General features: G+C 43.0%; 1 protein-coding gene across 1 annotated transcript in view; it reads left to right on the forward strand.

Moving 5' to 3' along the window:
* Positions 1 to 768, forward strand: part of NSMCE2 (NSE2 SUMO ligase component of SMC5/6 complex) — a 257038-nt gene extending 256270 nt beyond the window's left edge. The window contains exon 6 of the mRNA XM_072999325.2: positions 386 to 768. Coding sequence (XP_072855426.2) covers positions 386 to 491 — 106 coding nt within the window. The 3' untranslated portion in view covers positions 492 to 768. The remainder of the gene's footprint in view (positions 1 to 385) is intronic.
* The last annotated feature ends 15290 nt before the right edge of the window (positions 769 to 16058 follow it).

The following is a 16058-nucleotide window of genomic DNA, read 5'->3' on the forward strand; positions in this document are numbered from 1 at the left end:
GTAGTAAATGAAACTGTCCCTCAGCTTTTCCAAGCTCTCTATTCTGACTAGTGAGTAACCATTTATATAACTGGTCCCTGGCTCTAACCTGAATCTAACTGAATCCCAAACCACTTAGATAGCTTGTCAGTTTGAGGATCTGTAGCAAGACCCTCACGCCCTTTATTCAGCCAGATGCTGACAGATCCAGGGCCGATCCCAAAACAAACTTTCGCTCCTGGAGTTTTTACTGTGAAAAAGCGAATAGGATTATGTGACCACTTGTGAGTGGTTTCCCATCTCTTCGACGTAGCCAGCAGTGGATCCAAAGGTACAACAGAAGTGAGGAACCCCATGATGATGATTTAGATGGCTTTTCTCTGACTTGTTTCTTCTGTTTTTGCAGCTGCCCCAAACTTGGGTGCAACAACGATGAAGTCAAGAAAACCCACTTGGTGTCCGACGAAGTCCTCAAAAGAACAATCGACAGTCAAAATCAACATAGGTGGTGAACACAGTGGAAGTCAGCCGGTGCTTCGTTAGTCGTTGTGATAAAGAAAATGTGTTGTTAGAAAAGATTCCCTCAGATAAGTGGCTGGTGGACAAGTGGTTGTGTAAGAGATTGTTATTTCAGATATTCCAATTGCAGGCAAAGTTGAAGGACTGGACTTTTGCTGAAGGCAGCTCTTTTGCTCCTCAGAGACTGCCAGGTGTAAAATATTAGTTTTTCTTATTAATGTTTTAAAAAATTCCACTGTGCATTTTGTAAATAAAACTGAGTGAACCATTCTCGGCGTTGTCTTCTTCTCCTGCAAACCTTATTCATATGACATTACAGAGGGTGCCTTAAATCAGGGGTGGTTAGAGTGTAATTCTCTGGAAGCTATTGGATCACAACTCCTGTCAGTCCTAGCCATGGGGCCAATAGCAGGGAATGCTCGGAAGGGCACTCCAAGAATAGGAAACCACCCTTGCCTATCTCTTCCCTATATTTATTTTGTTTGATGTTTTAATGGGTATTTGACATATACGTCTGTTTATTTTGTTTATATATTTGTGTGAATTTGCCACCTTCTGCAAAAAAAAATGACACACAAAGTGGCATGCTTGCTCTTGTATTTAAAAGTCCACTGTAAGAAAGCCTTTGGAATCTGTTGGATTATTTGCTATTAAAGATATTTCCAGATAAATGCTGGGAATTGCTAGCTCAAAAAGAAAGGACCACCAGCATATTCACAGTCATGTAGTGTACTCAGCAACTGCGAAGGTGAGAGGAAGAGAAGTCAGCAAACAACCAATACAGTGGTGCCTCGCTTGACGAGGATAATTCCTTCCGTTGAAATCGCTGTTAAGCGAAATCCTCATCAAGCGAAACGAAAAAGCCCATTGAAATGCATTGAAAACTGTTCAATGCGTTCCAGTGGGCTAAATACCTCAGCATCCAGCGAAGATTCTCCATGGGGAGGCCATTTTCAGTGCTTGTAAAGCAAGGAATCCATCCTAAAACACAGCGGGGAGTCACTTTGCCCAGCTGGCGGCCATTTTAGAGCCGCCAATCAGCTGTTTAAAAATTGTCATCTAGCGAAAAATCAGTTCCCGAAGCAGGGAACTGATCATCGTCAAGCGAAATTTCCCTATCTAAACATTGTTTTACGATCGCAAAACCGATCACAAAAACTTCATCGTCAAGTGGTTTTGTCGTTTAACGAGGTTATCGTTAAGTGAGGCACCACTGTATATATAAAGGAGTAACCCAATATACATCTACTATAAAAATATCAAACAGACATAAAAACCACTCATTTGCTATGCATAGCTTAATAAAAGAAACTGAGAGCTTGTATGTAAAAAAATGTAACATAAACGTTACTAAACCTACAAGACAAAAAAAATACATACCAAAAAGAGGTTGCTGATAAAACGGAACAAAATGACTTAGCTTCAGGAGAAAAAACATAAAGGAAGCTGAATCAAAGAACTAGCAGAAATATCAAGAGGGCCTGTTCCAGATCCTTGTCACTGACCTTTTCATCAACATTGGCCACTACATCCCCTTCTGATGGCTTACTGTTTTCTTCTACATCTATATCCTGTTCTCACTTTAATATGGATTGCAAAGGGACAGGTGTTAATGTATCTAAAAGAGGTACATTGTAAGGTTGTGAGTTATCATCTAAGATGGTGCCTCTCTTGGTGATTTTCTTTTCTTCATCAAAATGAGTGACATGCTTTACACTAATGTTTCCAGTTTTTAAGTCCATTACTCTATCCTCTAGAACCAGGGGCATATCCAACTAGTATTGTTGGTTCAGAGCTTGGACTCAATTTGCTCCTTCTTTGTGCTGGGACATAAGCAAATGCCTGACAACCGAAAACTCTGATGTGTTTCAAACATGGTTTTCTATTGCTCCATAGTTCAAATGGAGTACATACAGTATACTGTATTTTGTAGGGAGTCTATTCTGAAGATAATTAGCTGTCATAACTGCTTCTCCGCAAAACCTATTGTGTAATTCAGCATCTGCAAGCATCTATCTTGTCATTTCTAGCAAGGACCTCCATTTTTTTCTCTGCAACTCCATTTTGCTCGGGACTATAAGGGACAGTTCTATAATGCATGATTCCATGTTCCTCAAACAATATTTGGGTGTTCTGGGAAATATACTCGCCACCATTATCTGAAAGAATTGCTTTTGGTTTTCTCTCAAACCTATTGCACACCATGGCAACATATTTCTGAAGGAATTCATGTGTTTGATTTTTCTCCCTAAGCAGACAGATAACGCTGTATCTTGAAAAATCGTCCATTAGAGTCAATATATATTTGTTGTTTGCTAATGATGGAACATTAATTGGTCCACACAAATCAGTATGTATTAAGTCCAACACTTAGTATTTCTTTTCTCAGGATTTGGATGAAAGGTAGGCCTAACAGCTTTCTGTGTTATACAATGCACACACTTTGACATACAGTCTGTATCATGTGGCTTTACCTTAATTCCAGTTACTAAACCTTTGTTCTGGATCTCAAGGATAGGCTTATAATCACGGTGTGCCAATCTTCTGTGCCACAGCTGGAGGTCGGCTTCAGTATTCTGCTGGGCTTGAGGTACCCTGGCTATCTCCTGATCCTTAAAGAGATTTACTTTATACACACCATTAATTTCAGAAGCTTCAAGGAATACCTGATTATCCTTCTCCACTATACACTTTTTATCCTTGAACTTTACTTCAAAGCCCCTTTTATCTAAACCAGAGACACTTAGCAAGTTGCATTCCAATTCTGGGGCATATAACACATTTGAAATATTAACTTTACAGACCGAGTCTGATTTTTTTCACGCATAAGTGTGCCGTTTCCCTTGCCTTCAACTGAAATGGCTCCTCCATTTGCTACTTTAATTTCTCCAGAAGCACTTGTGTCAAAAGTCTGCCCGGCGTGGTGGGTGTAAACAATTGCTACATCTGGAGTTATCTTACCTCCTTCATCCCTGGCTCCTTTTAAGCAACACCTGAGAAAGCCATTAAACTCAAAGTGTGTTTTGAAAAGACAGACACAAGAAACAATTTGGCTTGGCCGTGTCACGTTTGCACAACTGGTGATAACCCTCACCCCCCAACGCTTCTTCCAGACTGACCCAGCTACTTGCACAAGACCACAAGAAGGGAGACAAGGGTCAACTATCTTCCACCTTTGTCCTTGGGATCACATTTGAGCTCCTGCTCATTGTTGTTGGGGTTCCGTTCCTCAGGAGAACCACCCTATCATGTTTCCCTCACCTTCTAATTCCTAGAGCAGGAATGGGAAACCTACAGCTCACTAGACTACAGCTCCCATCAGCCCCTTCCACTATGGCCAAAGGCCACAGATATGGAAAGTGTAGTCCAACAGAATATGGAAGGCCACCGGTTCCCTGCCCTGTTATACAAACAGGTCTTCACCTAACACTTATCTCCTGCTTTATCTTTATTACTCCTGCACCTTTATATCACAGCTAGGTCAGACAGGCTATAGCATCCACACTTACCTTGAAGGCTTAGTTTGTAGCCCGTATCACCTTGTGTTCCCCTCAGGATCGGTTGCTAGGAAAACATAGTCCTCTGTTGCTGCCTTGTCCCCAGCTCACCTCTTGACTGTTTTTCCTGTGTTTTTCTCTCTCCTGCCCTGAAGTCCATTTCTGCTTGGTGGTTCAGAATTGCAATGGGAAAGGTCCTTTGCATCCCACAATCCATCATGTAAAGTTGAAAACAAAAGGACGCATGTGCCCAGGTGACCACATAAAACAGTCTCGCACAAGAGGAGCAAACAGGTGCTGTTGCTGTTTTCTCTCTGCCATTGGACAATAGTTCTGCTGGGGATACTGGAAAACAGGAAACAGTGGGCTGGGCAAATCAAAATAAGATCCAAGTTCATACTTTCCTTTTGGGTGTATGGCCCACATAGCTATGCACCTTTTCACGTCATAAGAGGGTAGAATGGCCACTCAGGTTCATGCTGGTCAACCGTAGAAGCATGGCTTGTAAGTACCTAGATATGTACAGTAGTTTCCTGGAGCTAATTACTTTGGGGTTATGAATAATCGGTGCTTGCAAAGTTACTTTCAAAAGTCATTTTTATAGTATTTTAGAGGTATGTTGACACAATTTTTTTAAAAAAGTCCTATTCTCTTAAGTTGCAAGGGCAGTATTTTTGGGGGTTGGGCTTTGGTTTTGTTTTTTTGTGGGGTTTGTTTGTTTATATTTTTATAAATATTTCCATGGCACAGTAGCAAAGCTGGCCACTAGAGGGCACAGAGAATATTTTCCTGTTAAAGTAATTTTAATATTTGTGTGCCCCGAAGTCAATTCCAACTTGTGGCAACCCTTTCCAGATTTTTCTAGGTAGTCAATACTCAGAAGTGATTTACCATTCCTTTGTTCTGGGGGCATACTGGGACAGAGCAGCTTGCCCATGGCAACACAGGTTGGCTCATCTCCCAGGAGGCACAGTGGAGAATCAAACTCCCAACCTCGGGCTCCTCAGCCAGACATTTAAACTACTGAACTATGTAGCCAGCAGTACTGATAATGCAATCCTGTTGCACATCCCCATGTACATAACAGTGATGTCAGCAGCAGTAGCAAATCACTGCTCCATGAGGACTTCAAAGTGTGTGTCATTTAATTGCTTTGTGTTCAAATCATGTCCACCCTGAAATCGCCTTTACAGTGGGGATGTGTCTTTCATTAGTGGCCCTTTCCCCCTGCTGATGACATCACTGTTGTGCATGCAGAGCTACACAACAGGATTTCAGTCAGTGTGTTAGTAAAGTACATTAAAAAACCTTGTGCATAGCCAGAGCACCTCTGATGGCAACTAGACCACCAAGACTAGGCCACCAAGAAGTAATGATTAGCAAAAAAATTTTTAACATGTAACACTCAAAGCTCTTGTCCAAAGTTCTTGATTCAAAGGGGTTCTTTTTACCTTCTCCATTACACTATTACATACTCTTGTCAAAATTTACTCTTTCCCCTCTCAGGTGTCATGTTAGTGATATTGTTTTGTGTCGGAAAAATCAACAAATACTGAGTAGAACCAGGACTGAAATCCATCGTTCCAAAGTTTCTGATAGGGTTTTTCAAAGTCTACAAAACTCTTGGTGATCCAGTGTCTCCTTTTCTTGTGCTGAAATACTGACAGTGATCTATAGCCCTTTATTTTATTTTGCCCAGCAGTGAGCATAAATGTTACGGAATTATCCCTGATAAGACCGTCACATGTCTATACAGGAAGAACTGATAACAACATCTGATGTACAGATCACAGGATGGTCGCTTATGTGGTCACAAACTTCCAAAACTAAAGAGGAAATTAAAATCACACTGTTCCCATAATGTAGTTTTAATGCTGGACTGTAGGTGCTCTAATAGCCTTTTAAAAATTGGATACAGACGCATTTATTAAAATGAGTCATTGGAATATAAATATGAAGCTGCCTGAATCAGGCCACTACCCCTTGCAATGTGGTACAATCTATTGAGATGGGCAGTTGTTGAGCAGATTTCTTTCCCAGCAATCTTAAATTAAGATCTTTTCAGCGAGAGAAAAGGTTTGTAATTTTTGTTTGTTTGTTCAGTCGTTTAGTCGTGTCCGACTCTTCGTGACCCCATGGACCAGAGCACGCCAGGCCCTCCTATCTTCCACCGCCTCCCGGAGTTGTGTCAAATTCATGTTGGTTGCTTCGATGACACTGTTCAACCATCTCATCCTCGGTCGTCTCCTTCTCCTCTTGCCTTCACACTTTCCCAACATCAAAGTCTTTTCCAAGGAGTCTTCTCTTCTCATGAGATGGCCAAAGTACTGGAGCCTCAGCTTCAGGATCTGTCCTTCCAATGAGCACTCGGGGTTGATTTCCTTTAGAATTGATAGGCTTGTTCTCTTTGCACTCCAGGGAACTGGAGAGTTCTGACTAAACGCAATCCACCTGGGGTAGGAACTGGCAATTCCACTCCAGTATCTTTGCCAAGAATGCCCCATGATCAGAAACAAAAGGCTAAAAGATATGACGCTGGAAGATGGGACCCTCAGGTCAAAAGGCGTCCAACATGCTACTGAGGAAGAGCGGAGGACAAGTACAAGTAGCTCCAGAGCTGATGAAGTAGATGGGCCAAAGCCGAAAGGACGCTCAGCTGTGGACGTGCCTGGAAGTGAAAGGAAAGTCCAATGCTGGAAAGAAAAATACTGCATAGGAACCTGGAATGTAAGATCTATGAACCTTGGGAAGCTGGAGGTGGTCAAACAGGAGATGGCAAGAATAAACATCGACATTCTGGGCATCAGTGAACTAAAATGGATGGGAATGGGTGATTTCAACTCAGATGATTATCATGTCTACTATTGTGGGCAAGAATCCCGTAGAAGGAATGGAGTAGCCCTCATAGTCAACAAAAGAGTGGGAAAAGCCGTAATGGGATATAATCTCAAAAATGATAGAATGATGTCAATACGTATCCAAGGCAGACCTTTCAACATCACAATAATCCAAGTTTATGCACCAACCTCCATTGCTGAGGAGACTGAAATTGAACAATTTTATGAAGATTTACAACACCTTCTAGAACTGACACCGAAGAAGGATGTTCTTCTCATTCTGGGGGACTGGAATGCTAAGGTAGGGAGTCAAGAGATAAAAGGAACAACAGGGAAGTTTGGCCTTGGAGTTCAAAACGAAGCAGGGCAAAGGCTAATAGAGTTCTATCAAGAGAACAAGCTGGTCATCACAAACACCCTTTTCCAACAACACAAGAGGCGACTCTACACATGGAAATCACCAGATGGGCAACATCGAAATCAGATTGACTATATTCTCTGCAGCCAAAGATGGAGAAGCTCTATACAGTCAGCAAAAACAAGACCTGGAGCTGATTGTGGCTCTGATCATCAGCTTCTCATAGCAAAATTCAAGCTTAAACTGAAGAGAGTAGGAAAAACCACTGGGCCACTCAGGTATAATCTAAACCAAATCCCTTACGAATACACAGTAGAAGTGAAGAACGGATTTAAGGAACTCGATTTGGTGGACAGAGTGCCTGAAGAACTTTGGATAGAGGCTCGTAGCATTGTACAGGAGGCAGCAACAAAAACCATCCCAAAGGTTTGTAAATGTGTTTGCAAAATGTTGATTCCAGACTCCACTTTCCAAATAAAACCCATATGCTTTCATGTATGGCTAACATTTGCCTGACCTGTGGGGTGAAAGGAGGTGGAGAAATTGTAAGGCTGAAAGACACTGACTCAAGTGTCTTACTAGTACAATCATCTTCTGGAGCGAGGGGTGGTGGTGGTGAGACCGAAAAGGAATTTGAAAGCAAAGTTCCTACACAACAGCAACAAAGGGAAGCTTTCATCCTTTTTAGATTGGAAAGAAGGAAATCAGGAGATGGGTGGTCATGAAACAGTTGGCTGAAGGCTTTTGGCTCCGCTGGCACAAAACCCCTGTCTGTTTTGCTGGACCTCATGACGTCCTACAGCTTTACCATCCAAGGTAACGTCCTCAGTTTTCTCATGGGAGAAACCATGCACCCTCTAAGGCATGCAGCCACTTCCTGTCACCAGATTCACCCACAATGTTCCATCCTTGATCAGGGAGAAGAGGATGCTGAGGACCGTTGATTTTTACAGTATGAGGGTACCTTGGATGGATACCATAAGAGTGGACCTCTCTCTCTCTCTCTCTCTCTCACACACACACACACACAGAGAGAGAGAGAGAGAGAGAGAGAGAGAGAAAACACAAGGCTGGCTTATCCCAGTTAAAACCTGGCTTTCTACCCAGGCCTTTAGAAGCCTCACCCCTGTGTACTATTAATTTTGTGGCAAGTTTGTGTTGACTCACGGTTCATCAAAGTTTTTTTTTTGTTTTTATATAGTCATTTTCAAAATTCTCTTTGTATGTTCACATTATTTTTTTGGAAGCCACCCAGAGTAGTGGCTTGTCCACACCCATTTAGTGGACAAGCCACTACCCTGGGTGGCTTCCAAAAAATTAATGTGAACATACAAAGAGAATTTTTTATATATATAAATTCATGGTTGTGTAGAACCGATGGCTAGAATTCACAGGTGTGTAAATTAATTTGTGCAACACTGCAGCAAATGGCTGTTAATGACTGAAGGGCACAAATAGAATTTGTAGAATTTGGAGCAAAGTCTATTTTATCTCGCCCTTTATAGTTGCAGTATTTTCCCTACAAAGTCCAGGGACTCTCAGTCGTAATTTTTACAAACATAGTGTCACTGCAGACATACCTCTGTTGCTGGACATTCTTGTTCGTGACTGCCGTAACTGGTCACTTTTATGTGTGAGGGAGGCTACGGTTCTCTCTCTCTCTCTCTCTCTCTCTCTCTCTCTCTCTCTCACACACACACACACACACACACACACACACACACACACACAAAGAGAGAGGAGGAGGAGGAGATGCTGTTTCCCACCCTTATATCAGCCTTCTTTTCTATTCTTGGAAGAAATATGCAAGTGGGCAAATTTTTCTCACTGGATTGTCACCCTGCAGTTGTTGACACATCTGTGTGAGAGCCCCCTTTCTTCCCATGTTCCTGAGGTTAAATATCTTTCTCGGGGTGGGGGGGGAGTTTCGAAGGGCTTACATCGGGAAGAACCTTGGCTCAAATGAATGTCCATTTTGAGATGCCAAAATGATGTCTAAATCAATCATAAAAGTTGCAAAATAGTGACAAAACCGACCTTTGTAAAAAGCCTTAACCTCTCCGGTTGAATAAGCCCCTCACCCCCCCCCTCGTCTCCCCCCCCCTGCACATGTCTCTAAATTCTTCCCACACTGAGTCATTCCTGTAGTATTCTGCTTTCAGGCTTCCTCCTTACCACCCAAGCTCCGAGACGGAGTTGTCACCCTCAACATGTTTGCCAGCTGACACCCAAATAGTCATTGCTCAAGCGAAGCTCATTCTGGAGTAACTTAACACCCACTTCTAGCCGAGTTTATGAAACGGCTGTGACAGCACAAAATAAGTGGGGGCTTGGATTTTTTGGAAGAGCATATGGCTGAAATACCGAGAAAATTTTCACATGATTCCTTTTCCCACCCATGCAGGATGAGTCTTATCAAGACATATTTGTAATCCTAACACACACACACACACGTATTCACAGAGGTGTCCTCAGTTTGGCATCACATTTCCTACTTCTTGCCCATCTCTAGCAACAAATTATCTCCAATACTTGGGTGGAAAGAACACGTCTGACTATACGGAATGCCTTCGATCAGTGGCCTTCAACTGCTGGGGCACAAACTGATCACATATTAAGGCAAAAGCCTATGTGTGTTTTGTTAAAACTTTATCCCTCCAGGCATGTAAATCTTCTGGCACTATGTGTATGAGGATATCAGGCTTGCAAATGAAGACATGATGATTGGTTATAAGCATAATCTGGGATGATGGGTTATAAAATAAAAGAAAGCTTTTTGCAAACACAGAATAAAGCAACCTAGTGTCAAATTAAACAGTCTTTTCTTCCTTAAAGAGCACTGTTTTTAAATATGAAATCAGTGTCTCTTCTAGTGAACCCCTACCATGGCTCATTGTAGTGCAGGGATGGGAAATATATAGTCCTCCAAGAGTGGTCGGATTAAATGGCCTCTCATTGCTATCCAGCATAACAAATGGCAAGTGTAGAGTTTGGGAGCAATTAGTTAGAAGGAACTTTTAGTTGCAAAAAAGGATGCAAGAAAAACATGTTTCTGAACCAACAGAACAATTAGGATTGAGGTTACTTCTCTGATGTAGCAATTAACATTTTCCAGTTAAGACATAAACAAATGAAATAAAAAAACACAAAAAGCTATTTTGGCACTTTGAAGACTAAAAGAACAGTCCTAAAGTTTTAATTTTTAAAAAATCAGACTAATACAGCAACTTCTCTGAAAATTGCCTACTTTACTACAAAAAAGTAATTTGTAGTTACTTTAAAAAGTTGCATTTAAAGTGCATTTTAGGAAATTTTTAAGTACTTTTCACAGAGAAGTTTCATGCTTTCTGACATTGGTTAATTTTTAAAATGTAATTATTAGAAGTAGCAAGTTCTTGTTACTCATTAGCGTTCTATCTCTTATTACTCAGGACAATGTTGAAAAAGTAACTTGTCACATTGCTTGTCGTAGGCACATTACACTTCAGTTGCTTTCCATTCCTTAAAAATAAAACTTTTAAGAATGTCATAAAGTATCCTTGAAGGCTTTCATGGCCGGGTTCCGATGGTTGTTGTAGGTTTTCAGGCTGTTTGGTTTTTCGGACTGTTTGGCCATGTTCTGGAGGTTTTTCTTCCTAACGTTTCGCCAGTCTCTGTGGCCGACATCTTCAGAGGACACGCATCAGAACTCTGTCTGTGTTCTGGTGTAGTGTGTGGGATGGTATCTAACTCCTGTCCTCTGAAGATGCCGGCCACAGAGACTAGCAAAACATTAGGAAGAAAAACCTCCAGAACACAGCCAAACAGCCTGAAAAACCTACAACAACCATCGGATCCTGGCCATGAAAGCCTTCGAGGATACTATGACATTCTTAAAAGTTTTATTTTTAAGGAATGGAAAGCAACTGAAGTGTAATGTGCCTACGACAAGCAATGTAACAAGTTACTTTTTCAACACTGTCATTGTCAAGAGATAGAACGCTAATGAGTAACAAGAACTTGTTACTTCTAATAATTACATTTTAAAAATTAAATTTCCAGACTCAGTAAGGGATGATGGAAATTGCAGTGCAATCACACTGGGTGGGTTGTCACTAACAGTATCAGAGGAAACCTACAGGCTTCGACTGGTTTGAGTCCTGCCTGGTCCAGAATCTTGTTTCTCATGGTGTTCAATGAAGGCTGATGCACAGGTCTGCAAGCATGGTCCAAAGGAATGTTACCCTCTCCCATTATAGTTCCCCATCAACTGTGGTGTAGTGGTACACTGCTCTTGGACATGGAAGTCCTAGCTAGGCCTCGTTGTGCCTAAATAGTCTTCAACAGCCTGGTGAATAACTCAGAATTCCTGTTACTATTTTTTTTTATAGCTGGCAGATAGGCAGCTTGCAAGATCCAGCTCTCCCTCATCCCCTCTAGACTCTCTGGTTTGGCACCTGCAGCGGACTTGAACCCCCAGCTTCCTTTGTGTCTTGAGAGACCTGCGATTCAAGGATGCACAACAGACCAAAAAGAGCAACTCGTACAGATTTCGGAAGGCACTAGCTCTCCCTCCCAGCACATGGTTAGCGCTATGAAAAAAAAATAGTCACAGGCATGGTGAATTAGTCACCAAGCTGCTGCGAGGTCAACTAAGACAAAGTATTCTGTGCGGTGATGACAAACGACTAACTACTCCCGGTCAAATCGCAGCGAAGCTGTGCCACTCTCTGCCTGCAGCTTGTACTGATGGCAGAGGAAATTTGTAGCCCATTTGCTGAATTAAAACAGCATCGGCTGAGCTCTGTTACTGGGACATTCCTCCCTCTCTTGAGTGGCTGCAATTCATGGAATGGCTGCTGTCTGTATCTGTGAATATCCTCTTCACACCTTCAGTGGAAATTTGAGAGCACGTGTGGTATAGGGGCAAGAGAGTGGACAACAATTTGGGAGACCTGAGTTCAAATCAACACACAGACATGAAATTCATTTGGTGACTTTGGCCCCGTCAGATTTTCCCTGTCTCTCTCTCTCACACACACACACGCATGCACACACAGCCTAATCTACCTTACAGGATTGTTGTGACGACACAGTGAGGATGAAGACAGCTGTGTGCATTGATTTTAGCTCCCTGGAGAAAGGTGGGGTGCAAGTGTGATAAATCCCTATATTTGAACCCTGTTGCTAGTGTAACCCCTGTGGACCATTTGGTTCAGCCCGTGGGGTGAGGAAATCTTAGGAAGGGGCTGTGCTTCAAAAATTTCTGTGGAGAAAATGAGGGAAGGAGAAGGAGTGGTCATGAGTTGCTATCTATAATCGTTGGAGAGTGATGTAGACCCTCATCCCCTCAGTTTTGAACTTTAAATATTGTACACCTGGACCTTTTACTTTGTGTTGGGAATCTCCTATATTGAACAACAAAGGTATCGGAGACATCGTTCTTGACTCTTTTTTGCTTCAGGACAACATTTGCATACATAATTCTTCCGACTGTTTTCGTCCCCTGGCATCATCTGGAAAATGGTAGTGGAGCAGCATCTTCCCTCACACCTGAAATTGGCAGTTCTGTTTGGGAGAGCAGGATGGGCCATGCACTGCACTCAGGTGTGTACTTGTGTGCCTAATCAGTGGGGTGCACATCTCCGTTGTGCAATCAAGTGTGTGACCAGTCACGCAACCAAAACATTCCCCCCTCACCTCATCCATGAGCTGCCATTAACTGCTTCAAGTTACACAACCCTTACAGAAATACCAGTAGGATTCTGGCCACTGGTTTATTAAAAATCCTCTTCATAGAACACAGGCGAGTCAAGAGAGACAGCAAATCTGGAACTCGCCACTCCCCAGTTTCTTACGGTGTGCACCTAACAAGGTGTTTTTGTACTGGAGAACAGCTTGCGGCCTGGGATAGCTGTCTGAGAGAGGCTGATTAAGGCTCCAGTGTCATTCCTCTTAAAAGACACACACAGAGATTTGCTGAACAGTGAAGGAGAAGACCACCCACCCAACCCTAAATGACATGGTTTGAAGGACAAAGAGAGTCAGCTGCTGAAAAACGGTACGACTCACTTTCCTCAAGTCATGTAGGAAGGCATCAAATGGAACCCCTGGGATCTCCCTCTTGAACATACGCAGGCCTTTTATGTTGAGCTGCATTAATGGGACTGATTCGCTGTGAGTCATCCACCGAGCACAAGGAGTTTCATGTGCTTCTTAAAATACTCCGAAAGTCGCTGCTGGCATGCAGGCCGCTGCCCTGCGGTTAATGTATCTTTGTAAGATCTCTGCAAATACCTTTATTGGTGGAGCGCGGCTTCCGCAGATGGTGACCTCAAAGCAGTAACCCTGCCTCCAGAATCACCAGATGGTACTAAGGGATTGCACCATCGTGGTTGCGCTCACTGAGCCTACAGCTGATCAGTTGATCCACCCTAGGAATGCTTGGCTGGCCATGCCTCATGTTGCAGAAGATCTGTGTCTAGGTCTGTGTGTGAATAAGAACACAGGGGGTTGGGTTTTTCTTACTGAGAGGGCTGCAGCTGGCTGGAGTATCTCAAGCCTTTACATTCTGCCATTCACTGCCTTTCTCCTGCTGGCGACGCTGGTTTGCTTTCAGAAGATTTGATTCATAATGATTCAAGCTGCAAACCAAATCAACAGCAATTGCAGGATGACTCGCCTGTCCTGTTTGCACGGAGTGATTGCAGGTGAAATTGTATGGGATGGATGACTCCTACTGACCACGACCATTTTTAGTTAGTTAGGGCGGACTTAAAAATCGGTTTGTTTACAGCTCAGTTGGTAATGAAAATTGAACACCACGGCCTCTTTCTTGGTAGCCTGCGCTCGGTAGCCTCCAAGTGACCACACTGAGTCATTTCTGCAGTTTGCAAGTGAGCGAGGTGCTTTTCTTCTTGAAGGCTGTATTTGTTTCCTCCAAATATTAACACAGATACGCGAGAGCAAAACAGCAGTTATAAAGTTGATGTGGCATGTATTGGCAAGACTGTAATAGTGACACCTAAGATAGTTCAGTGACTTAGGTATCTGGCTGCAGGTCAGGGGTTCAAATCTCCCCACTGTGCAGCCTGTGCATATAACCAGCCTGTGTGATCTTGGGCCAGCTGCAGAGTCCTAAGGTATCCCCCAAGAGAAGGGAATGATAAGCCACTTATGAGTATTTGCCGTCACTCAGAAATGACTTGACAGTGCACGAGGATTATTATTTAGTCGTGTAGCCCTACAGATTATTCCATATAGTGAGGGGACCATCCTGGAGAAGGGCTGTGCTTCTAAAGTTACAGTTCAGAGGGGGACAGACCTGGAAAAGAAATCATCAGCCATTCCCTGGGGAGTTGGAACAAGGCCCGTTAGCACCTTCGTTGCGCCAATAACATATCAATACAGTGGTGCCTCGCTAGACGATGATAATCCGTTCCACTGAAATCGCTGTTTAACGAAATCATTGTCTAGCTAAAAGCATTTCCCCATTGGAATGCATTGAAACCTGTTTGATGGGTTCCAATGGGGAAGAATCGTCGTTGTCTAGCGAAGGTCGGCCATAGGAAAGCCGCTTTGCGAACTGCTGATCAGCTGTTTAAATCGCTGTCTTGCAAAGCTTAGGTCCCGAAAACACCTGTTTTGCGAGCGCGGAGGAAGCTGTCAAAATCGTCATCTAGTGAAAATCGGTTTGCAAAGCAGGGACCAAACATTGTCCAGCGAAATTCCCCCATAGGAATCACTGTTTTGCGAATCGCTATAGCGATCGCAAAAAGTCAATGTCTAGCAAAAAAACTAGGTAACTGTCTAGCGAGGCACCACTGTACATGTGTATCAGGCAAGGAAATTCTTTCTGGTGGCACTGTGTGTCTTCGTATTTTATTTTAGAACTTTAGAGCTACCTATCTCTGAAGCTTTGGCAATTTTTGCAAAAAAAGGGGGGCTCTGAAAGAGAGGAATGTCTTCTCTTTGGCGTAAAAAGACTATGGTTTTATTCTGTAAGCAACGCCTGCTTTTGCACCATGTTGTGCTGGGGAGTCCAGGGTTATGACATAGTTAGGTAGCATTTAGGTTGCGCTGTGCTTGCCATTCTTTTTATTGTTGTTTTTGTTGCCTGGTTTAAAAGTTCGAGCCTTTGCAAAGTCCACTGTGTCTGCAATATTCATTTCAAAAGGTTAGCCACATAGAATCAAGAGAGCGGTGCGCTACTAGTTTCATTGTGGATTTCAAGCAGTCTAAAAGTACTTTGTGGATAGCTGGATAGTTTTGTGAGTTAGACATCGGGTTGCAGAGACAGAGTTTTGGACCTTCGATGTGCTTCCGAGGAGAAGAGCCAGCTATGTGACCTTAGGTGAGCAGCAAAGTCTCACGGTGCCCTAAGAAAAAGGTAGCGTTAAGCAACTTCTGAGTGCTGTCTACCTAGAAAATCCTGGAAAGGACTGCCATAAGCCAGATGTAATGATGGAAGTATTGTACCTAGTTTGTTTTAGATCGGGAGTAGGCATCAAGTGTGTGCTCGTCCAGATTGGTGCTGGACTTCGACCTCCATCGGCCCTAATCAGCATAGCCAATAATGAAGGATGATGGTGGCTGCAGTCCAACAGCATCTGGTCCTATGTTCCCCACCCTTCTTTTACAGTCTCCTTAACCCAATCTGCAAAATCTAGTGGCCTGGACGGGATCATTTTTACCTGCAGGTTTGGAGGTTCCTGTTGGATCTCTCTGCATGAGTAAACTCCCTGCATGTAGAAAAGGAGCAGTTCAAAGAGACGTTTTCCCCACAACATGCTATCTCTTTTTGATATTCAGGGGGATTTTCTCCTTGCAGAGAATTCAGACCTGTGAACACTTCCATTGCCCTTGTCGCTTTAGCACTTGATTCTGCTG

This window comes from Pogona vitticeps, chromosome 4 (genome assembly GCF_051106095.1).
Source record: "Pogona vitticeps strain Pit_001003342236 chromosome 4, PviZW2.1, whole genome shotgun sequence".
NCBI classification, from domain to species: Eukaryota; Metazoa; Chordata; class Lepidosauria; order Squamata; family Agamidae; genus Pogona; species Pogona vitticeps.